The sequence below is a fragment of the Dasypus novemcinctus genome, chromosome 18 (genome assembly GCF_030445035.2).
Source record: "Dasypus novemcinctus isolate mDasNov1 chromosome 18, mDasNov1.1.hap2, whole genome shotgun sequence".
NCBI classification, from domain to species: Eukaryota; Metazoa; Chordata; class Mammalia; order Cingulata; family Dasypodidae; genus Dasypus; species Dasypus novemcinctus.
In genome coordinates this window covers 17,372,281-17,397,539 of record NC_080690.1, presented here as the reverse complement: position 1 = coordinate 17,397,539, position 25,259 = coordinate 17,372,281, and the positions used below count along the sequence as shown (strand labels likewise).

General features: G+C 39.6%; 1 protein-coding gene and 2 pseudogenes across 2 annotated transcripts in view; 1 reads left to right on the top strand and 2 right to left on the bottom strand.

The window, feature by feature from the left end:
- AP1G1 (adaptor related protein complex 1 subunit gamma 1) overlaps window positions 1-25,259 on the top strand; it is a 130,348-nt gene that overhangs the window by 14,824 nt on the left and 90,265 nt on the right. The window contains exon 2 of one of the 2 annotated variants that reach the window (XM_071209097.1): window positions 1,191-1,300. The exons of the other annotated variant lie outside the window; for it this stretch is intronic. Within the exon in view, the coding sequence (XP_071065198.1) occupies window positions 1,298-1,300 (3 nt within the window). The 5' untranslated portion in view covers window positions 1,191-1,297. The remainder of the gene's footprint in view (window positions 1-1,190; window positions 1,301-25,259) is intronic. 2 annotated transcript variants of the gene reach the window in all.
- Window positions 12,174-12,272, bottom strand: LOC111763733 (U6 spliceosomal RNA; annotated as a pseudogene).
- Window positions 12,418-23,381, bottom strand: LOC131274273 (serine/threonine-protein phosphatase 2A catalytic subunit beta isoform pseudogene; annotated as a pseudogene).

Here is a 25,259-nt window from a genome sequence, read left to right as displayed (position 1 = left end):
TCACAAACAGACTTTCTCAGAAGCTGCTTTCCTTCCTTGGTCATCCACACCTTCCCTCCCTCTTTGTCCTCAGCACCCAGCCCAGGGTAGAAGAGAGGGTGTTTGAGAAGGCAAATTATTTTTAGCTCCCTGTGGGCTCTCAGGGAAAATAACGCCAGGACCCCATTTGGCCCGGAAGTGTGTGACCCCTTCAACGCAGCAGACCAAGTTTGCTGGCCAAAATTTCAATTTGCCAAAGGCTGTGTCCCTCCCTCTCTCCTTTCTTGGGGAAGCGTGTCCCTGCAACACTTGTCAGTTTGTTGCCACCTGCCAGGGACAGAGGACCCAGTGCTTTTTACTTTGAAGATGGGGGATTGGCACCAGGAGCTGCTACTGCAAGTTTACTGAAAAGATTTTTCCAGCTAGGCGAGATTTCTTTCCTTTGCCCCTCTTCTAGGTGGTGTCTAGCCTTCCCCTGGTGTCCTAAGCCCTAGAAGAGTTTTCCAGATGCTTGTGCCTGTTCTCTAGCTGTTTTTCTGGTAGAGAACTAAGCCCTCTGCCTCTCTAATCCTCCATCTTCCCGGAAGTCCTGCAGCCATTTTAAGTAGTCACATATGTTCATCTTTTCCTCTGTTTCTGAATCTTTGTTTTAGAAAAGTCTGTTCCACACCAAGACTGTACAGATATTCTAAATATTCTTTTAGTGTGGTTTTAAAAAAATTAAACACTAATATCTTTATCCATCTGTAAGTAACTTTTATACAGTGTAAGGCAGGGCCTCTTAAATTTTTTTCTTTATTAGAGAGCCAGTTATGCCAGGACTAAATAGAACATCCTTTCCACAACAAATTGAAATGCCACCTTGTCATATGTTCTTGTGCATGTTTGATCTCTTTCTGGATGTTCTGTTTTTCTCTCTATATATTCATTTTTACAGACCTGACTTTTTTTTTTTTTAAGATTTATTTTTCTCCCCTTCCCCCTCCACCCCAGTTCAGACCTGACTTTTAAAAGAATTATTTTTACTAGCAGTCCATAAATTGTCATCAATTTCAGCCATTCATTCATTCATTCATTCATTCATTTAGAGGTACTGTGGGAAGCCAGCGCTCGACCAGTGCGCTCAACCAGCTCAACCTGAGCTCCCCTCAGTTGGTTTTTTTGTTTGTTTGCTTGTTGTCTATTTTTTTGTTTGTTTGTTTGTTTTTGAGGACGCACTGGGAACTGAACCTGGGACCTCCCATGTGGGGCAAGTGCCCATCTGCTTGAGTCACATCCTCTTCCTGAGACCGGACTTTTTAAAATAAGATTTCTTAATATGGTGAGTTTGGGTCTAGTTTTAGGTCTTGCAGTAAAGCGTCTATAGTTTACTTCATATAGTTCCTGTAAGCTGTCTTGCTAAATTTATTCCTAGATATTTTATAGTTTTTGGTGTTAGTGTCAGTGAAGCTTTTTTCCCTTCCTTTCTGACTAATGTCAAAAACATGGATTAAAAATTAATAGTAGGGAAGCAAATTTGGCTCAACAGATAGAGCGTCCGCCTACCACATGGGAGGTCCAGGGTTCAAACCCAGGGCCTCCTGACACGTGTGATGAGCTGGCCCATGCGCAGTGCTGATGGATGCAAGGAGTACCATGCCACATAGGGTGTCCCCTGCATAGGGGAGCCCCACGCACAAGGAGTGCACCCCGTAAGGAGAGCTGCCCGGCACGAAAGAAAGTATAACCTGCCCAAGAATGGCGCCACACACATGGAAAGGTGACACAACAAGATCACGCAGCAAAAAGAAACGCAGATTCCTGGTGCCGCTGATAATGGTAGAAGTGGTCACAGAAGAACACACAGCGAATGGATACAGAGAGCAGACAACTGGGGGGAAGGGGAGAGAAATAATCTTAAAAAAAAATTAATACTGTACTCTCCTTAATTTTCTATGTTCTTCTCCAATCCCTGTTCTTGTTATTCCTTTTAACTGTGTTTTTGGAATTTTATATTCAGAATTAACAGAACTTGGATTCATGAAGAATATGCTAGGGTATGTTTATCATAGTATTAAATTACTTTTTAATGTTTCTGTTTGTCATCCTGTAGAAAAATGCTCTAAGATAAATGTGACTGTCCTTTTGAATAAATGACATCTTACTAGTTTGAAAATTTGCAGTTTTGCCTTATCTGTTTTTGTGGATTTGTTAATTTGAGTTTTCAAAGCAAAGAGTACAAAATTTGTACATGGTCACTATCTGAAAGAAGAATATATACGGAAGTTAAGACATCTATATTTATATCATCCACCAATAACTTCCTTAATATTATATCTTTGGGGCATATTTTTAAAAATTAAAATTCTGAGAATTTTGTAATGCCTCTTTCATATTTTTTCTTAATATATTAAGATGGGGAGGGGAAAAATGATTAGTGTCAAGTTGGACATTGTTCTTGTTTGCCTATCATTGTTATTTTGGTCTTTATTGCTTTCCATGTACTTCATTGAATTGTTCAGTAGGCATGTTTGCATTTATATGATCTTTTTAAAATCTCTCTTTTGGTGGATTTTAGTTATAGATAATTAAGCATAACTGAAGATTCCTGTAATTACTGAGGCAATTTAGGGAGATTGAACTTGAAACCTCTTAGATGATTGCCAGCTGGCTACATAGACAGGGCATGGTGGTATCTTGATGTGGTTGCACATTCCATATCCTTTTTCTTAGTCTTGAAGATCCAGAAATTCTATTTTAGTAGTTCACCTAGAGATGATTCAGTCTAGTTTAGATTTACTTATGTTTAAGTTAGATCAACAGTGGTGTGTAATTCAGAAAGGGTTATTGTGTTTTCTAGTGAATTATTTATTTTCTGGAGCAACCCATTTCTTGTATAGAGGTACTTGGGGAGGCAAGGTACTTGAGAATTATCAGAAAGTTGCATTGTGAACCCAAAACCAGAGCATACAAAGTTGGATAGTCTTAAGTGTTTCATCATTCTAGGCTGTAGTGAAACTTGATGAAAGAACTGTCCTTGTCCCACAATAGTGTTTGCCTCTCCAGTGACAGCTGCTTATCACCAGATTTAATATCTCTTATTCAAACAATGATGTGCTAACACTGGTTTCCCTGTTTCTTCACTCATAGACGAATTCCCTTTTCAAATAGTGGAAGCAGAGTTGCCACCATTCTCCTCCAAAAATAAAACAAAACTAAAACCACAAAAACATGAAGTGGAAACAAAACAAAACAGGGAAAGTGGAGTTGGCCCAATGGATAGGGCGTCCGGAAGCCTACCACATGGGAGGTCCAAGGTTCAAACCCAGGGCTTCCTGACCCGTGTGATGAGCTGGCCCACATGCAGTGCTGATGTGTGCAAGGAGTACCATGCCATGCGGGGGTGTCCTCTGTGTAGGGGAGCCCCACGCGCAAGGAGTGCCGCCTAGCACGAAAAAGCGCAGCCTGCCCGGGAGCGGCACCACACATGGAGAGCTGACGCAGGAAGATGACGCAACAAAAAGTGATACAGATTCCTGGTGCCGCTGACAAGAATACACAGAAGAAAACACAGTGAATAGACACAGAGAGCAAGGGGGGGGTAAAAAATACTGAAAAAAAAAATGAGGTAGTTGTTCTGTGAGAAGCCTAATAATAAAAATATAGGCCATATGGAGAAGGACAGAAGGAAACCATAGTAACTTCTTTGGCAGAGTTTTACCTAGTGTTACATAGGGCCCTTGTCTGTGTTACGGTGGCGGACTTGGCCCAGTGGTTAGGGCGTCTGTCTACCACGTGGGAGGTCCACGGTTCAAACCCTGGGCCTCCTTGACCCGTGTGGAGCTGGCCCATGCGCAGTGCTGATGTGCACAAGGAGTGCCGTGCCACGCAGGGGTGTCCCCTGCGTAGGGGAGCCCCACGTGCAAGGAGTGCGCCCCGTAAGGAGAGCCACCCAGCGCCTAAAGTGCAGCCTGCCCAGGAATGGTGCCGCACACATGGAGAGCTGACACAAGATGACGCAACAAAAAGAAACAGATTCCTGTGCCGCTGACAACAACAGAAGGGGACAAAGAAGACACAGCAAACAGACACAGAGAACAGACAACCGGGGTGGGGGAGAAGGGGAGAGAAATAAATAAATAAATCTTTAAAAAAAAAATCTATGTTACATAGTTATCATGGCAAAGTTAATTGAAATCTGATATCCTTTCTGGAGTCTTTTCTCATTGTTAAGCAAGAAAGACTTCTTTAGGTACAAACCTTGTGTTAGAAAGGAAAGTGATTTTAACGTTAAAATTATTTTCAATTTAGGATTAAAAAATGTAAAAATTTAGAGCCTAAATACCTTTAGGTTCAGGAAAAGAAGGACCACACAGTAGCAGGATCCCTGGCATTTTGGTTATGTGTTCTTAACTGTTGGGTATGCATTAAGCTGCCCATAACTGAGAGTTCACAGCCAGATTGTGTGATTTCATAAATATTGGGAAATTTAACTGAAAGGGTAGAATAGTGGACTGGGATGAGTCTGGCTGCCTTTTCCATAACTTTTGGTGAGCAGCTTGATACACCTTTATTCGTTGTTCTTTGGAAAGCACAAATGCGTTTTCTTTAGGTATGACTCTTCTTGCATTTAGAATTCAGTAAACTTATTGAGTTCCTATTCTTTTAGGTAAGGGGAAGGTAGTAGTGGGTCTAGCCTTAGGAAGCTTATATGTGAGTGAGAGAAACAGACATTCCAAAGTGAAAAGATAACCATGGCCTGAAGATGGTATTACTCTGTGAAGAAAACCTTTATTCTCCAGAAGGATTTGTGGAAATTTTGGAAAATAGTCATTTCCCTCATTTGAGGAAAACTGGGACATATGAAATAATTTATTTTTTATTTTTTTATTTTTATTTTTTAATTCATTTTTTTATATTACATTAAAAAAATTTGAGGTCCCCATATACCCCCCATCCCCCTCACCCCACTACTCCCCCCATAGCAACATTATCCTCCATCATCATGACACATTCATTGCATTTGGTGAATACATCTCTGAGCATCGCTGCACTTCATGGTCAGTGGTCCACACGATAGCCCACACTCTCCCACAGTCCACCCAGTGGGCCATGGAAGGATGAAATAATTTTTAACCTCTTCTGTTTATAAGTTTTCTCCCTGTAATAAGCATTTATAATTTTAGTTACTCTTTGAAATTATACAGTAATCTTATTTAGTTTAAGCTTCAAAGTCTAATTTTCCCTAACTATTTTGGATAGAAGTCTTTCTAAATTAATTTCATATTTCCTTTTTTCCCCCTCTATATTTTCTATCATTATTTATCACATAACCATTATTGAGATTGAAATACATTTATCCACAGTCTCTCTAGCTCAACAACTCATACTTTTACTATCCATCCTTGTTCTAAGTATTTGAACTTTTTGTTATTTTTTCAACAGGACAAAGAGGGACATTTTATTTTGATAGCGTACAAGCCATAATGAATATAAAACATACACTTACTCATTGAATAAAACCATTGAAATACTAAGTGTAAACTGTTAGCTACAAAAGGAGAAATTGATAGAAACAGTCATTGCAGTAGACTTTTATAAGTTGGCTATTCCATAGATAAGATTTTGTATACTGTCCACACCGACCCCCCCCCATTAAATATTACTAGTCTTATAGTAATTTTTATTTATTTATTTTTAAACTTTTTTATTTTTATTTTTTTTTATTTCTCTCCCCTTCCCTCTTCCCCAGTTGTCTGTTCTCCGTGTCCACTTGTATTCTTGTCAGCGGCACTGGGAATCTGTGTCTCTTTCTCTCTTTTTTTTTAAAGATTTATTTATTTATTTCTCTCCCCTTCTCTGCCTGCCCCAGTTGTCTGTTCTCTGTGTCTATTTGCTGCGTGTTCTTTGTCCACTTCTGTTGTTGTCAGCGGCATGGGAATCTGTGTTTCTTTTTGTTGCATCATCTTGCTGTGTCAGCTCTCCGTGTGTGCTGCACCATTCTTAGGCAGGCTGCGGTTTCTTTTGCACTGGGCGGCTCTCCTTACGGGGCGCACTCCTTGCGCGTGGGGCTCCCCTACGCGGGGGACACCCCTGAGTGGCACGGCACTCCTTGTGCACATCAGCGCTGTGCGTGGGCCAGCTCCACATGGGTCAAGGAGGCCTGGGGTTTGAACTGTGGACCTCCCATGTGGTAGGTGGACACCCTATCCATTGGGCCAAGTCCGCTTCCCTGTAATCATTTTTAAAAAGATTATTTATGTTCTTCTCCCTACCCACTCATTGTTTGTACTTGCTGTGTCTGTCTTCCTTGTTTCCTTAGGAGAAACTGGGAACTGAACCTGGAACTTTGATATGGGAGAGAGATGCTTAATTGCTTGAGCCACCTCCACTTCCTGCTTTGTTGTGTCTCTCATTATGTTTCCCTCATGTCTCTTGTTACATCATCTTTTATTTGTACTTTTTTAAAAAAAGATTTATTACCCCCCCCACCCGTTTCCTCTGTTGTGTGCTCTCTGTGTCCATTTGCTGTGTGTTCTTCTGTGTCTGCTCGTATTCTCATTAAGTGGCTCTGGGAACCGATCCTGGGACCTTCCTGAGTAGGAGAGAGGTGCTCAGTCTTTTGCACCATCTCAGTTCCCTGGTCTGTTGTGTCTCTTATTGTCTCCCTTCTGTGTCTCTTTTTGTTGTGTTATCTTGCTGCGCCAGCTCTCTGCTTGGGCCAGCTCGCTGCGTGGGCCAGTACTCCATGTGGGCCAGCTCTCTGCTCAGGCCAGCCTGTCATGCAGACCAGCTTGCCTTCACCAGGAGGCCCTGGTAATTGAACCCTGGACCTCCCGTATGGTAGACAGGAGCCCAATTGCTTGAGTCATATCCACTTTCCTTGTTGCTTCATCCTGTTGCATCAGCTTGCCCGTTGTGCCAGCTCACTATTTTCTTTAGGAGGCACCAGGAACTGAACTCGGGACCTCTCATGTGGTAGGTGGGAGCCCAATCAATTGAGCCATATCCCCTTCCCATAATCATTTGGTGAACCAAGGTCCTTGGTCTTATATTAATCATTTCTTAATGAATCATGTTGCTCTTAAAAAATTATGGTACTGTATGTAATTTATTGATATTTTTAGGCATATAGAAGGAGTTGAGTGCTTTTTGCTAGCAAACTAAGTAACCTCAGACTATGATGCTTTTTGAATGATTGTTTCTGCTCTATTTAGGTTTTGTTTCATTTTTGTTTTTGTTTCTTCCTTTGCTGTTGGGTAACATTTTAAACTTCTATCACTGTCCTTTCCTAAAACAGCTTCCATATGCTTGACCCACCCTTATCTTCTCTTTCCCGTCCATTTTCTAATTTGTAGTTTTAGTTCTGGAGCAGGCTGAATGAGAACCTCTCTTTGGAGTAAAGTAGCTGATTTAGTGTGTGGATGTGATGGTCTCTATATTGGCTGCTCTAGATCATAAAAATGTGTTTTTGGATTCTCAGCTATGTTCTTTATATATTACATTTATTCTTTATATTTTCTCAAAGGATAGAGTGTATTATTATTGATTGGATTTGCTCTTGTATTTTAAGGAATCTTATGATTTGCATATGTTGAAAAACAAAAAAATTTGGAAAAATGAAGAAATACTTGACATTTGTAATAGTCAAGTAGGTTATGTTTTACAGATTGTGGTTCACAACAGTCACTGCATAGATTATATATATATTTGAATTTAATTTTTAATATGAAATATTCCAGATGTAAAAAGTATGGAAATAATAATCATTCATTTAGCCACTGCCTAGTCTTTTTTTTTTTTTTAAGATTTATTTATTTTTGTTTCTTTTTCCCCCCCTCCCCAATGGCTCCTTTGTCAGTCTGCTTGTGTCTTCTCTAGGAGGACCGGAATCCAAACCCATGTGGGAGGCGAGTGCCCAACTGCTTGAGCCACTTTTCCTCCTTGCAGTTTCTTGCTGCATCTGCTTGTTGTAGTATCTGCTCGTCTTCTTTAGGAGGCACCGGGAAAGAAACCAGGGACCTTCTATGTGAGAGGCGTGCACCCAATTCCTTGAGCCACATCTGCAATTCCTTGAGCCACATCTGCTCCCACATCAGATTCCCAGTATTGCTGAAGCTTCCTGAGCATCAATTTGTCCCTGATAATTTTCCACTACCTCCCTAGTATGCCACTGTGTTAGATTTAATCTCTTTTCTCATGCATATATTACTACTATATTTTTGTTCCCCTATAGAAGATATTCTTTTACATATTTTAAACTTTTATACTCACACAGTGGGTGAGTTATGACATATATGTGCTATATACTAAAATTGGAAAAAAAAAAATTCTGAATTGGGAAGCAGACTTGGCCCAGTGGATAGGGTGTCCATCTACCACATGGGAGGTCCACGGTTCAAACCCCGGGCTTCCTTGACCCATGTGGAACTGGCCCATGTACAGTGCTGATGCATGTAAGAAGTCCCGTGCCACGCAGGGGTGTCCCGCACGTAGGGGAGCCCCACACTCAAGGAGTGTGTCCTGTAAGGAGAGCCTCCCAGTGTGAAAGAAAGTGCAGCCTGCCCAAGAATGGCGCCACACATATGGAGAACTGACACAACAAGATGACGCAACAAAAAGAAACACAGATTCCCGGTGCTGCTGCTAAGGATAGAAGCGGTCACAGAAAAACACACAACAAATGGACACAGAGAGCAGACAACTGGGGCGGGGCGGGGAAGGGGAGAGAAATAAATAAAAAATAAATCTTAAAAAAAAAAATTCTGAATCACATTTGTCCTAAAGATTTTGGTTGAGAGATTGTAGACTTCTTCTACTGTGCTACAGCTCTTTCTATATAGGCTTTTGCAGTTGGACTGATCAAGAAATAATTTCAAAAAAAGAAAAAAAGACCTAAATATATTGAACGACTTTTGCCATGACAAAATTTGGCTTATAAATATAATTTCTTTATTGTCATTCATCAGCGGTTTCTCCTTTTTATTATTTGACTGGAATTTTAAAATTGTTTTCCTCACTGTACTTTTAAGTTAAGATTTCTTTGGCAATTCCCAGTATCTTTTGCAATGCCTGATATAGAGAATGCTTGGCAAACATTTGTTAAATGGTGATTGGTACTTCTTGGTATAGTAGTTTCCCTAATATTTATGTCATCAGTGAGTAGTGCTACTAATTGAATTGAACAAGGAGGAAAAAGAAGTGTATCTAGCTGACTTTTAAAAAAATGATGCTTATGTTCATGTTATTCATGATACTGTTTTCTCTATATTATTAAACTATATGGCATTTTATAACTGTAGCCAAGTGAACCCTGAACTGTTAGCTTTTTTCCTTTTCTTGATTAAAGACCTTGATTCTGCTTCCTTTTTTTTTTTTTGAGGTACCAGGAATGGGGATTTAACCTGGAACCTTGTATGTGGGAAGCCATATCTGGTCACCTGAGTTGGTTTTTTCATTTGTTTCCTTGTTGTTGTTTTTTTTTTAAAGAGGCACCGGGGACCCAACCCGGGACCTCCCATGTGGGAAACAGGCGCTCAGCCACTTGAGCCACATCCTATCCCCAGTTCGGCTGCTTTCTGAAATCAAGATTCTCAAACTTAATGGCTATATTTCAGTTAAGTATAGTATATCATGTTTGCTTCTTATTGAAGTTTGGTTTAATTTAGGTGTTCCTTGTACAGATCTGCTTGACAGTATTGATCTATGAAGGTTACATTTCAATTAATAATGAATGATAGTGTTAACATTAACAGAATAAAAATAGAATATAATACGATCATCAAATATTTGTTTTCATAGATTTTTAGAGCTAATTCTGTGCCCTTGATTTTCAGTTGATGAATCAAAGACTTTGAGAAGTCAGATGGCTTGAGCTAGTTTGCTTGACTGACAGTGCTAGTTCATCATTAGGATTCTTCTTTTATTGTTTGGCTCAAGACTATTTTTCTTTTTCCTTTTTTAAATGGGAAGTTTATTTGCTCAGTATACCAAACAGAATGCACATACAGTCATGACAAATATATAGAAATATGAAGATCAATGCAAATCAGTATTTTAGTTTAGATGAAGAAAAATCTCTTTAAATGTTACAGTGACATAGTACCAAGAAGAATCTTTTCTTTAGATAATTGTGTATTTCTGAAAATAAAGCATAATAGATTAAATGGAAGTTAGCCTGTGTTAGTTTTCCTTAAAAATAGAACTCCAGCTCTATTATTCCATGCCAGTTAAACACTATAGCTAAAATTTTAAAAATAAGTGCAGAAGAGAAAGGAGTTAGTTCCCTTTTTTTGTTTGAATAGTCCAGAGAAAAATGGTTGCTACAAATACAGCAGGCAAAACTGTTAAGATTGACTGATTTAGAATGTAGTATAGTATTGAATTGCAATCTCAAATTGTGCTAAATGCTCATGATTAGGCTGGCACATTCTTTAAAATATATTTTTTATTGAAGTATATCATCCATTTATGAAAATAAATAATGTGTATAGTAAAAGTTGTGAACTTACAAAATAAACATGCATAATATCATACAGGGGTCCCATACATCACTCTGAACCAGCACCTTAGATTGTTGTGAAACATTTGTTACAAAGTATGCAAGAGCATCATCAAAATATTACTACTAACTATAGTTCATATCTTACATTTGATGTATTTTTCCCCAACCCACCCTATTATTATTTTTGAATATATTTTTATTACAGAGGTTGTAAACTTAGAAAACAATTGTGCATGTGTAGAATTCCTGTATAGCATCCCTTCACCAAAACACCATACCATGGTGGAATATTTCTTACAGATTATGAGATATCATCATCAGACTATTATCACCAACTACGGTCCATAGCATACATTTGCCACACTTTTTTCATAGCCTCCCTTTTATCAACATAGTACATTGATGCAAGAATACTAATTATAGTATTGCTGTTAACCACAGTCCATAGGTCACTCCAATTGTATTTTTCCCATGTTTCTTCACATTCTCGCCACCCTGCAATAGTGACACACATCTGCTCTAGTTTACAGAAGGACATTCCTGCATCTGTACCATCAGCCACAATTCTCATTCGCTTCTGGGTTCACTGTGTTATTTAGGCTCTAGATTATTTTCTAGCTTTCTTTCATTGACATTTACAGCCCTAGACTATCCTTTTCAGCCACAATCCCATTTATAAGCCAGCTGCTACTTACTATAATGTATTACCATCAACTTTATCCATTTCCACACATTTTCAGTAAAGTTAATTAAAATGTCTACATAGATTAAGCATCAGTAGTTCTTCTCAACCGTCCTCTTATCTCCTAATGACCTATGGGCTAGGTTATAATGACATGCGTTTATTCTTTGTTTTAGTTCATATTAATGAGACCATGCTATATTTGTCCTTTTGTGTCTGGCTTATTTCACTTAGCATAATGTCTTCAGGATTCATCCATGTTATCATATATGTCCCAATTTCATTTCTTCTTATGACAGCGTAGTATTCCATTGTATGCATATACCACATTTTGTTTACCTATTCATTGTTTGATGGACACTTGGGTTGTTTCTGTCTTTTGACAGTTGTGAATAATGCTGCTATGAACATCTTTGTGTAGATAACTGTTTGTCAGTTTTTAGTTCTTCTGGATATGTTCCTAGTAGAGGAACTGCTGGATCATATGGCAGTTCTATATTTAGCTTCCTTAGGAACCGCCAAACTGTTTTCCATAGAGGCTACACCATTTTACAGTCCCACCAACAGTGAAGGAGTGTTCCTATTTCTCTACCTCTGCAGCACTTACCGTTTTCTGTTTTTTTAATTGCCATTCTTTGTGGTGTGAGATGATATCTAATTGTAGTTTTGATTTGCATTTCCTTAATAGCTAGTGATGTAGAACCTTTTTTCATGTGCTTTTTGACCATTTGTATTTCCTCTTTGGAGAAATGTCTAATTTAAATCTTTCACCCATTTTTAAATTGTATTGCTTGCTCTTTCATTGTTGTGTTGTATGATCTTTTTATATAGAATGGAAATCAAACCCTTGTGGATATGTGGTTTCCAAATATTTTCTCCCATTGAGTGGGCTGCCTTTTCACCTTCTTGATGAAGTCCTTTGAATCACAAAAGTGTTTAAATTTGAGGAGGTCCCATTTATGCATGTTTTCTTTTGTTGCCCATGCTTTCGGTATAAGGTTAATGAATGCACCACCTACCACCAGGTCTAAAAATATGGAGCTCTTCGTGAATGTGAGTGTCATCCTTGTGCAGAGGCCATGCTAATCTTCTCTCTATCGTTCCAATTTTAGTGCTGTCAAAGCAGGCATAGGTTGGCACATTTTGATCCCTGATGTGGTTTAGTGCCAAGTTAGATCCCCATTGCAGAAACATATAGATTACTGTTGCTTTTTAGTATTTTAAAAAGGCAGTTATACTTTCACATACTAAGGCAGGTTTTCTGAGTAGCAACTTACAGGAAGTAGTCTGGGGTGCACTGGGTAATATGAGCCTCTCCATGAGGAAGTACTATGTCAAACTGAAGGAATATTTTACAGTGTCATCTAATTCCACGATAGTAACTTGGTACCCACATCGGTAAGAATAATTGGGTGCACTGAAGATGGAAACATATTCTGATCATGACACCAAATATATCCCTCCATTACAGGTTGGTGAGTGCAAGAAACCATTGTGAACCGTTGACATGGCTAAATGATTTAGAAATGTTTTGTCCAAATATGTAGCCAGCACCATGTGGAGATCCCACCCCCTGCCATTTTCTGGGTCTGAACATAACAAATTAAAATGGTCCCTCATGTTGAATGTCTTGTAAATGATCCAGGGCTTTTATATGACCCAGTGTATCTGTGGATAGAGAGAGGCTGTCATGGAGGCAGAATATCTCTATCTACTAAAGCTGTAGGTGGATGGTAATCCAATCGATCTGTGAAATATTTCCAAACCTTGGCATTTCCATCCTTTTGTAGATATTCTTCATAAAAGCTGTATACTTGGGTAATTTGTTGGCTTTCACGCTTTTCTCTCAATATTTAATGCATTCTGGATAATGCACCACTACTGCCACAGGAAGAGTCACAGTCTCCACTGAATAATAACCTCTGTCAACATAGTTGCCCATTAATAGATAGTTTGTGTTTGGTGGATAACAGGACAACAAACTTATTGCACATTTGATTATTTTGTTAAAAATTCCTTAGCCTTTTTACACAGGGCCCACACTTGGTTCTCCTTAAACTGTTTACATTCTTTTTTTTTTTTATTGATTTTGTAAAAGTATTACATTAAAAAAAAAATTATATGAGGTTCAATTCAACCCCACCACCCCCAACCCAACCACTCCCCCCCCAGCAACACTCACTCCCTTCATCATGACACATCCATTGCATTTGGTAAGTACATCTCTGGGCATCTCTGCACCTCATGGTCAGTGGTCCACATCATGGCCCATACTCTCCCACATTCCATCCAGCAGGCCCTGGGAGGATTTACAATGTCCGGTGATTGCCCCTGAAGCACCATCCAGGGCAACTCCAAGTCCCAAAGGTGCCTCCACATCTCATCTCTTCTTGCCATTCCCCATATCCATCAGCCACCATGTCCACTTTTCCCATTCCAATGCCACCTTTTCTCTGTGGGCCTTGGATTGGTTGTGTCTGTTGCACCTCTATGTCAGGAGGAGGCTCAGATTCCACATGGATCCTGGATGCAATCCTCCTGCTTTCAGTTGTAGGCACTCTAGGCTCCAAGGTGTGGTGGTTGTTCTTCTTCAACTCCATCTTAGCTGAGTGAAGTGAGTCCAATAAATCAGATTGTAGGAGCTGGAGTCTGTTGACGCTCAGGGCCTGGCTATCCTATTGTCAGTCCAGAGATTCAAATCCCCTAAATATATCTTAAACCCCAACACCAACTACAATTCCAGTAAAGTAGCATGAAAGTCTTATGAAAAGAGATCCCATCTGAGTCCAGTTCCATCACGCAGAAACACCAGCTCCAAAGAAGGGCCATCTGACATGGCAGTGAACCCCGTCTGCTATGACCATAGAACCCGTGGGTCTCTTTAGCCCTCAAAGGAACCAACACCTGGGGATTGCATTCACTCCATCTGTCTCCCAGACTCTGCTCAGCTGTGCACAGGGGCAATCCTTCTGACAGCCTCCAGACTCTTTTTTAGAGACTCGTAGCCATATAAACTCATTTCTGCTTTCCATTTCCCCCTTACATTAGGTCAAACAGCATTTTAAAGTCATGTTATTATATGTAGACAGGGATATTCTGCTGATCCGCATTGAACCTTTAATTCAAGGTCATTTTCTAGTTCCATCTTCAGCTGGTATTTGGTAGTGATCCCTCGGTGCCAGGGAGGCTCATCCCTGGGTGTCATGTCCCACGCTGGGGGGAATGCACTGCATCTACATGCTGAGTTTGGCTTTGAGACTGGCCACATTTGAGTAACATGAAGGCTGTCAGGAGGAAATTCCCAGGCATAGTGTTGCTCTAGGCCTTGTTCTTATTTCAGGCATATAGGCTCACAAGCATAGTCATTAGTATCATGCTCTTCCTGTTGGACCCTCATTCATTCCTGGTCCTTACCATTGCACCTGGGGGATTGCCGCTGTTTCCCTAGGGACCACGACAGAGCACCTCCGGCCAGGAACTCAGTACCCCCCCAGCTGTAGTTTTTAATTGTTGCCACTATGAGTATATCCAAACATTACCATGCACCCTGGACATATGCCCTGTACAGCTCCCTGTCAGCCATATATCACCTGACGATAGTATCCTATACCAGTATTCCTCCGCTGCCATTGTTGAACCACTCTGTGATCCAAAACTTCCTGAAAATTGAAGCCCAATATAATGTCAGGTTCCCTTACTAGTAAGATGGCATATAACGGGTTTAAAGGTTAGATATAGAATATGTGTTGACTTGGAAAAATTCTACATCCTATCTTTTTCTTTTTTTCCCTAATTATTGAACTTCTCTTCACAAGGGCCCTAGTCCACAATAATTCATATATACAATATACAGTACTCTCCCACATCTACCATTAAACCTTTTCCCTTCCACAGCGATATTCTTATAACTTATTCATATCATATTTACTTAAAGTGATGTACAGACTCTGAGACAGTAGCTTTCAAACAAGGCGACATTCGTGCTTACATTGTGTTCCATACTTTAGGATAAACAGTTTTCTAAATTTTTAGTTATCCTATGTTTTACATTGTGGTTTACTTTATTAGTCTGTTGTCCCCTATATGTTTATGGTGTAATATTATATGTTTTATATCCATCCTTGTGTACTCTCGTGAAACTCCTCCCTTACCCCACATTTACTTTGGTTCCACACATTTAACATCCATTTTCCCATCCCCTTGGTGCCCACAACGACAGCCAACCTCCATTTCCCGAGGAGCCCCGTCCAGAGATACTTGCAACAGTGTTCAGGGCCTAACTTGCTCAACTACCCCAATGCCCTGGGAGCCACCCTTTCTCTCGAGTGATACAGTTCCCTCTATCTGATGGCATTAGTCCTCCCCAGGATGTAGGTCCACCCCCACTCTCATTACTTGGGTCTCTACCCAATGGTACCACCCACTCTGGCAAAATGAGCATTCAGACATTCCCCAGGAGCCCGTCTCGCATCTGACCATCCCCTCCGAGCATCCTAAACAGGCAACCCTCTTAATTATATTTTGATACGATTTTCTCAGCATTTTACTCTCGACCAACACCTGACACTCTCCTATGTTCGTATGCTACCCCTCCCTCCCCCCCACTTTTGGGCAATATTACCCATCCGCCCATCCCCAGCCCCCCTCAAACCCGCAAAGCCCCACCCAAAGGCAACCCCTTACCCCCATTTTATCTCTTCTTTGTGTTCATACCTTACCGCCAGCTCATCATAAATTCCACCCGTGCAGACTTCGGCTCACATCCTTCCTCCACCCCCCGATTTCCCGTAAGCCTATCGTTCAGTCTCTAGCTCTCTGAGGCAGTTTTCTTATTTCATATCATTGAGTTCATGTAGTATTTGTCCTTCAATGCCTGGGTTGCTTCATTCAACATAAGGTTCTCAAGATTCATCCATGTTATCACGTGTGTTTGTAGTGTATTTGTTCTTACAGCCAAGTAGTATTCCATTGTGTGTATATACCACATTTTATTGATCCACTCATCTGTTGATGGGCATTTGGGTTGATTCCAACTTTTGGCGTTAGTGAACAATGCTGCTATGAACATTGGTGTACATATATCGGTTTGTGTCCTTGTTTTCAGTTCTGCTGGGTATATGTCCAGCAGTGGTATTGCTGGGTCATATGGCAAATCTATGGTTAGTTTTTTGAGAAGCCACCAAACTGTCCTCCAGAATGGTTGGATCCTTCTGCATTCCCACCAGCAGTGGATGAGTGTTCCCCTTTCTTCACATCCTCTCCAGCATTTGTATTCTTCTGTTTTTTTCATAGCTGCCAATCTTATGGGAGTAAGATGGTATCTCATTGTAGTTTTGATTTGTGTTTCCCTGATAGCTAGAGATTTGGAGCATTTTTTCATGGGCTTTTTAGCCATTTGTATTTCTTCTTTGGAGAAGTGTCTGTTTAAATCTTTTTCCCATTTTTTAAATGGGTTGTTTATCTTTTTATTTTCAAGATATAGGAGTTCTTTATATATGCAAGTTATAAGTTTCTTATCAGATATATGGTTGTCAAATATTTTCTCCTACTGTGTTGGCTCCCTTTTTACTTTCTTGACAAACTCCTTTGAGGTGCAGAAGGATTTAATTTTGAGGAAGTCCCGTTTATCTGTTTGTTCTTTTGCTGCTCGTGCTTTTGGTGTGATATTCATGAATCCATTTCCTATTACAAGGTCCTGTAGATGTTTCCCTACACTGCTTTCCAAGGTTTTTATGGTCTTGGCTCTTATATTTAGGTCTTTGATCCATCTTAAGTTGATCTTTGTATAAGGTGTGAGATGGTAATCCTCTTTCATTCTTCCTACATATGGCTATCCAGTTCTCCAGGCACCATTTGTTGAATAGGCCACTCTCTCCCAGTTGAGAGGGTTTGATGGCTTTATTGAATACTATATGGCTATATATGTGAGGTTCTATATCTGAGCTTTCAATTCGATTCCTTTGGTTTGTGTGTCTCTCCTTATGCCAATACCATGCTGTTTTCACTACTGTAGCTTTGTAGTATGTTTTGAAGTCAGGTATTGTGATTCCTCCAATTTCTTTTTTCTTTTTCACTATGTCTTTGGCTATTCGGGGTCTCTTTCCTTTCCAAATAAATTTCATAGTTAGTTTTTCTAGTTCCTTAAAGAAGACTGTGTTGATTTTTTTTTTTTTAAAGATTTATTTATTTATTTAATTTCCCCCCCTCCCCTGGTTGTCTGTTCTTGGTGTCTATTTGCTGCGTCTTGTTTCTTTGTCCGCTTCTGTTGTCGTCAGCGGCACGGGAAGTGTGGGCGGCGCCATTCCTGGGCAGGCTGCTCTTTCTTTTCACGCTGGGCGGCTTTCCTCACGGGCTCACTCCTTGCGCGTGGGGCTCCCCCACGCGGGGGACACCCTTGCGTGGCACGGCATTCCTTGCGCGCATCAGCGCTGCACATCCCAGCTCCACACGGGTCAAGGAGGCCCGGGGTTTGAACCGCGGACCTCCCATATGGTAGACGGACACCCTAACCACTGGGCCAAAGTCCGTTTCCCGGCTGTGTTGATTTTTATTGGGATTGTATTGAATGTGTAGATCAGTTTTGGTAGGATAGACATCTTAATAATAGGCAGTCTTCCTATCCATGAACAAGGAATATTCTTCCATTTATTTAGGTCTTCTTTGATTTCCTTGAGCAGTCTTGTATAGTTCTCGGTGTATAAGTTTTTTACCTCTTTAGTTAAATTTATTCCTAAGTATTTGATTTTTTTATTTACTATTGTGAATGGTATTTGTTTCTTGATTTCCTCCTGATCTTGCTCATTATTGGTGTACAGAAATGCTACCGATTTTTGCGCATTGATCTTATAACCTGCGACTTTACTAAACTCATTTATGAGTTCTAGAAGCTTTGTTATAGATCTCTCAGGGTTTTCTATGTATAGGATCATGTCATCTGCAAATAGTGAAATTTTGACTTCTTCCTTTCCGATTTGAATGCCTTTTATATCTGGTTCTTGCCTCAGTGCTCGAGCAAGTACTTCTAAGACAATGTTAAATAGGAGCGGAGACAATGGGCATCCTTGTCTTGTTCCTGAGTTTAGAGGGTAGGATTTTAGGATTTCTCCATTGTAAACAATGTTAGCTTTAGGTTTTTCGTATATACTCTTTATCATGTTCAAAAAATTTCCTTGTATTCCAATCTTTTGGAGTGTTTTTATCAAGAAAGGGTGCTGTATTTTGTCAAATGCTTTTTCTGCATCTATAGATATAATCATGTGATTTTTTTCCTTCAATCTGTTTATATGGTGTATTACGTTGGTTGATTTTCTTATGTTGAACCATCCTTGCATACCTGGAATAAATCCCACTTGATTGTGGTGCATAATTCGTTTAATGTGTTGTTGGATACGATTAGCAAGTATTTTGTTAAGTATTTTTGTGTCTAGGTTCATTAGAGAAATTGGTCTGTAATTTTCCTTTCTTGTGGTATCTTTGTTTGGCTTTGGTACTAGGGTAATGCTGGCTTCATAGAAGGAGTTCGGCAATGTTCCTTCTGTTTCGATTTTTTGAAATAGTTTCAGCAGGATTGGTGTTAGTTCTTTCCAGAATGTTTTGGAGAATTTACCTGTGAAGCCGTCTGGCCCTGGGCTCTTCTTAGTTGGGAGATTTTTAATGACTGATTCTATCTCTCTGCTTGTGATTGGTTTGTTAAGATCATCAATTTCTTCTTTCGTCAATATGGGTTGCTTGTTTGTTTCTAGGAATTTGTCCATTTCCTCTAAGTTGTCATTTTTGTTGGAATATAGTTTTTCAAAGTATCCTCTTATGATAGTCTTTATTTCTGTGGGGGTCAGTGGTGATATCGCCTTTCTCATTTCTTATTTTGTGTATTTGCATCTTCTCTCTTTTTTTCTTTGTTAGTCTTGCTAAAGGTTTGTCAATTTTGTTGATCTTCTCAAAAAACCAGCTCTTGGTCTTGTTTATCTTTTCAAGTGCTTTCTTATTTTGTATTTCATTTAGTTCTGCTCTTATCTTTGTTATTTCCTTCCTTCTTCTTCCTGTTGGGTTACTTTGTTGCTGTTTTTCTCATTCCTTCAAATGTGCAGTTAATTCTTCAATTTTTGCTCTTTCTTTTTTGATATATGAACTTATGGCTATAAATTTCCCTCTCAGTACTGCTTTTGCTGCATCCCATAAATTTTGGTATGTTGTGTTATCATTATCATTTGTTTCAAGGTAGTCATTGATTTCTTTTGATATTTCCTCTTTGACTCACTGTTTTTCTAAGATTGTGCTGTTTAATTTCCAAATAGTGGTGTGAAACCTGGGCCTCTGTCCCTTGCAAATTTCCAGCTTGACTCCACTGTGGTCAGAGATATTGTTTTGTGTGATTTCAATCTTTCTGAATTCATTAAGCTTTTCTTTGTGGCCTAGCATATGGTCTATCTTGGAGAATGATCCATGTGCGCTTGAGAAAAATGTATATCCTGCTGTCTTTGGGTGTAATGATCTATATATGTCTATTAGATCTAGCTCCTCTAATATACTGTTCAAGTGTTTTGTTTCTTTAGTGATTCTCTTTTGAGATGTTCTGTCCAAGGTAGATAGTGGTGTATTAAAATCCCCCACTATAATTGTAGATGCATCTATTGTTTCACTTAGTTTTTCCAGCGTTGGCCTCACATATTTAGAGGCACCCTTGTTAGGAGCATAAATATTTATGATTGTTCGATCTTCTTGACAGATTTTTCTTTTCACTAAAATGTAGTATCCTTCTTTGTCTCTCACAATTGTTTCGCCTTTAAAGTCTATTTTGTCTGATATTAATATAGCTACTCCTGCCTTTTTTTGGTTATTGTTTGCTTGTATGATTGTTTTCCAGCCATTCACTTTTAATCTCCATGCATCTCTGGGTCTAAGATGTGTCTCTTGTAGACAGCATACAGATGGGTCATATTTCCTTATCCAGTGTCCCAGTCTGAATCTTTTGATAGGTGAGTTTAATCCGTTGACATTCAGTGTTATTACTTTCAAGGAATTATTTGTGTTAGCCATATTTTGATTGGATTTGTGTTTGTCATATTTTGTTTGTATTTTTTTTTCCCTTCTATTTTTGTCTTTTTTTGTTGCTCTTATACTCTCCTCCAACTCTGCCTGTCCTGTTTTTTCCTTTCTTCCTGTGAACTCCCTTTAGAATTTCTTGAAGGGGAGGTTTCTTGTTGGTATACTCTTTCAGTTTCTGTTTATCTGTGAATATTTTGAACTCTCCATCATGTTTGAATGCTAGTTTAGCTGGATAGAGTATTCTTGGTTGGAAATTTTTTTCCTTTAGTACTTTGATTATATCATACCACTGTCTTCTTGCCTCCATGGTTTCAGATGAGAAATCAGCACTTAATCTTATGGAGCTTCCCTTGTATGTGATGGTTTTCTTTTCTCTTGCTGCTTTTAGGATTTTCTCTTTGTCTTGAACATTGGATAATTTGACAAGTATGTGTCTTGGGGTGGGCCTGTTGGGGTTTATGACTAGTGGAGTGCGCTGTGCTTCTTGGATATGTACATCTGTCTCTTTCAGTAGATTTGGGAAGTTTTCAGCCATTATTTCCTGCAACACTCCTTCTGACCCCTTTCCCTTCTCTTCTCCTTCTGGAATGCCTATAATACGTATGTTTGTGCGTTTTGCATTGTTATTCAGGTCCCTAAGTCCTAGCTGGATTTTTTTCTATCTTTTTATCGACCCCTTCTACTATCTGTTTGATTTCTGATGTACTGTCTTCCACATCACTAATTCTCTGCTCTGCCTCTTCTAGTCTGCTGATATTTGCTGCAAGTGTATTTTTGATTTCTTGAACTGTGGTGTTCATTCCCATCATATGTTATCTTTTTGCGTATGTCTGCAATTTCCCTTCCGAGTGTTGTCTTCATGTTGTTATACTCTTTCATTACTTCATCAAATTTGTCAGTGATAAATGTTCTGAAATCTTTCATTGCTTGAGCGAAGTTCTGTTCCCCTTCCTGATTTTTAGTTTGTTGATTGGATTCAGCCATGTTTTCCTGATTACTGGTTTGGTTTGTAGGTTTTTGTTGCTGTCTCTTCATCATTTTATCTTGACGGTTTTAATCAGTTCCTTAGCTTCTTTATCTATTCTTAGAGATTAATTAGCTGTTGTTTTTGGGTAAGTGTTATATCTTCTCTTTGTCACTTTGTTCTTCTTATTCTAATTTCTTGTTGCTGGTTACGTTCACTTTAAAGGAAAGTATTAGTGCTGGGGAAAGGTAATTGTGTAAGCAAGGAAAGTGTAAGGTAGTATTGGTGATATACGTTAACAAAGCCAGAATATGAGATCTGGGAGGATGGAGGTTAGATTCATGTAAAATTGTGTAGAGTTATAGCAGTAGGTAGAGTACCTCTTATGAGGTAGCTGACTGAATATGGGAGGAATATGGTATGAGCTAAAAAGCTATTGTTTTCATGAGAGAGGGAAAGAGAAAAGAAAGGTAATAGTTTCAAGAGTGGATAACAGACAGAAAACAAAACAAGGGTATTAGGAATTAAGAGTTAGATACTTTGTGGATCAAAGAAAGGGAGATGGGAGGTGGAATATAGGAGAAACAGTAGATGATGGCAGATATCAAGATGTAGGCGAAAGGGGATAGTGTAGGTAGCCTAAATCAGTTCACTTAGAAATGAGGCAGTGAAGGATGAGAGAACCCAACAAATGTGAGGTGTTCCCTGCAGCACCTATTGTATAATTGAGTTAAAATAAAATAAGTAGAAAATGAGGGACAAGAGGGAGAGCAAAAACAGAAAAAGAAAAAAAAAAAAAAAAAAAAAGAAAGAAGAGAAGAAAGGAAAAAAGAAAAAGGGGGGTGGGTAAAGGGTGGGGAACAGGTACGGGAAAGAAAAAAACAGATATACGCAAACTACAATTGCAACACCAACTACAACAACAACAACAAAAAACCCTAAATAACTGAATAAAAAAAAAAAGACTTTGGGGGATACGCTGGGAGAAAAGACTAGGGGATAATGCAATATTAGCAATCAGGACATTAAAAAAAGTAAAAAATAAGATAAAATGAAAATAAAAACTAAACAAAATGAAACGGTAAAGAAAAAATGCAAACGTTGAAGGCTAGGGCATTCAAGGACCTCAGATGGACCTCAGGGTGTGATGGATTCAGGGGTGGAAAGTCTGAGATATTGAAGACTCAAGAGGTGTGAATCTCTGGGGTGAGGGCCACCAGAGTTTAGGGGATTCAGACCTGGCAACCTCTAATCTGGTCAACAGGAAGCCTAGGAGCCCCGCAGTGTAACACAGCCCTCAGGGATCCCCGCAGCTGGGTGCCAGCCCTATGGGGGAACTCAGATCCGCAAACTCTATATTATGTCTGAACCCTGCAATTCACTTAGTCACTAGGGTTTATTTTTGTGGATATTTCGTCAATTCAGCTTTTGGACCGCTCCCACCCTATGATCCCACAAAACGGTCACCTGGGGGCGCCTCTACACCGCAGCCAATTTGATGACGCAGCACCGGAGCCCGGCCCGTGGGTTGGGCTCCAGTTGGAAACGCCGAATACAGATTCCACAACTGGAATTCCCAAGCTTTGCAAAATACTCCCCAGTCGGCTTCCAGACGTGTCCCCCTCCCTCGCTGCACCCTGTAACAACCTCCCAATTACGTCCCTTTATTGCCAACACTCTGATTCCGTTGCAGATCGGCAGCTGGGCCTGTGGGGGCGGGGCCCCAGGCAGAAGCGCTATTATTTGTGTCTGCAATCAAAAATTCCCCCGCTTCACAACAAAACACCGTCTGTCTCCCCAAATCGATCCACAAAGGCGTCCCATCCCGTCAACCCCCCAACAGCCCACCCAGGACTCGCAAATTCCCCAATACCACAGAGCCACCAAAAAGCGCGGCCGCAGTGCAGGTTCCGCGGCTCCACCCACCCCCAAGGAGGGAGCAACCCGTGTGCAGGTCTCACCTTGGGGCAATAGAACCCAAATTGTATCTTATAGACCAATCCTCTCCGTTACCTTCCCACCAAATTGATGTCCAGACACTTCCTGCCCTGCAAAAATCCCGAAAAAGCCTGGTCCAAGAGAACCTCCGGCGGCGCCCAGCTGCCTCTTCCCAGGAGAGACGGCAAGGCAAGCTCACTCAGCCACCATTTTGCCGGAAGTCTCTGTTTACGTTCTTTTAGCTGCTCCACCCACTGGTCCAGCTCCGTGGTGAATTCCATGTCATCCATGGCGGTCCAATCCCCTTTCGCACTGACTCCCACCTCTCTCCTTGCATCCATGTAGAGCTTCTTTTAAGTATGTTTTTTGCTTTAATGGATTTCCTGTGTCTGAGGAATAGCTAATATATCTATTTTTTATTTGAGAAGTTGTAGGTTTACTGAAAAATCATGCAGAAAATACAGAGTTCCTATATATCCCCTTTATTATTAACAGCTTGCATTAGTGTTGTACATTTGTTAAAACTGATGAAAGAATATTGTACTATTAACTATAGTCCATGGTTTACATTAGGGTTCACTGTACTGTACAGTCCTTTGGCTTAAAAAATTAAGAAAAAATTTAGTAACATAAAACCTAAAATTTCCCTCGTTAACCACATTCAAATATGTAATTGAGTGCTGTAAATTATATTCACAGTGTTTTACTACCATCACCACCATCTGTCACCCAGGTAGAAATTCTGCAATTAAGCATTAACTTTCCATTCTCTACCCCTGGTAACCTAGAGTCTAGTTTTTGGCTCTGTGAATTTGTTTATTCTACTTTCATAGCAGTGGAATTATGCAATATTTGTTGTTTTGTATCAGGCTTATTTTGCTAACATGATGTCTTCAAGGTTCATCTATGTTGTCACATTCATCAGAATTTTATTCTGATGAATAAATTCTCATGAATTGGCTCAACAATATTCTGTTGTATGTATGTACCACATTTTGTTTATCCATTTATTGGTTGGTGGACATTTGGGTTGCTTCCACATTTGGCTGTTGTGAATAATGCAGCTACAAACTTTGGTGTCCATTATCTGTTTCAGTCCCTGCTTTCAATTCTTTTGGTTATATGCCTAGAAGTGGGATTGATGGGTCATGTGGTAATTCTATACTCTGAGGAACTGCTAGACTGTCTTCCACAGTGGCTGCACCATTTTACATTTCCACCAACATGAATGAGTGTTGCTTTTTCTCCACATTCTCTCTATCCAGCACTTGTAACTTTCCATTTCTTTTTTTTTAAATAGTAGCCATTTCTATTGAGTATGAAAAGGTATCCCATTGTGGCTTTGATTTGTGTTTCCCTCATGACTAATGTTGTTGAGCATATTTTCATGTGCTTTTTGGCCATTTGTATATCTTCTTTGGAGAAATGTCTATTGAAGTCTTTTGTCCCTTTTTTAATTGGGTTGTTTGTCTTTTGTTGAGTTGTAGGATTTCTCTATATATTCTGGATATTAAACCCTTATCAGATAATGTTGTTTCCAAATACTTTCTCCCTTTTTAGGTAGTATTTTTACTTTCATGATAAAGTCCTTTGAAGCACAAAAATTCTGATGATGTCCCATTTATGTAATTTTTCTTGTTGCCTGTTCTTTGGGTATAAAGTCTTAAGAAACTGTTGCCTACTACAAGGTCCTGACGATGCTTCCCTGTGTTTTCTTCTAGGATTTTATAGGTTTAGTTCTTATATTTAGGTCTTTGGTCCATTTTGAGTATTGGTATTAGGTAGGGGGTCCACCTTCATTCTTTTGCATATGGATATTCAGTTTTCCCAGCACCATTTAGTAAAGAGAGTGTTTTTTTCCCCATTGCATGGATTTGGCACCCTTGTCAAAAATTATAGATGCAAGGTTTGATTTCTAAACTTGCAGTTCAATTCCATTGGTCTATATGTCTGTCCTTGTGCTAATACTATGCTGTTTTGATTACTGTGACTTTATAGTAAGTTTTAAAATCAAGGCATGTGAGTTGAGTTCTACAACTTCATTCTTTTTTCAGGATGATTTTGGCTAATTAGAGCTCCTTACCCTTCTGTATAAATTTGATGATTGGCTTTTCCATTTCTACAAAGAAGGCTGTTGGAATTTTGATTGGGATTGCATTGAATCTGTA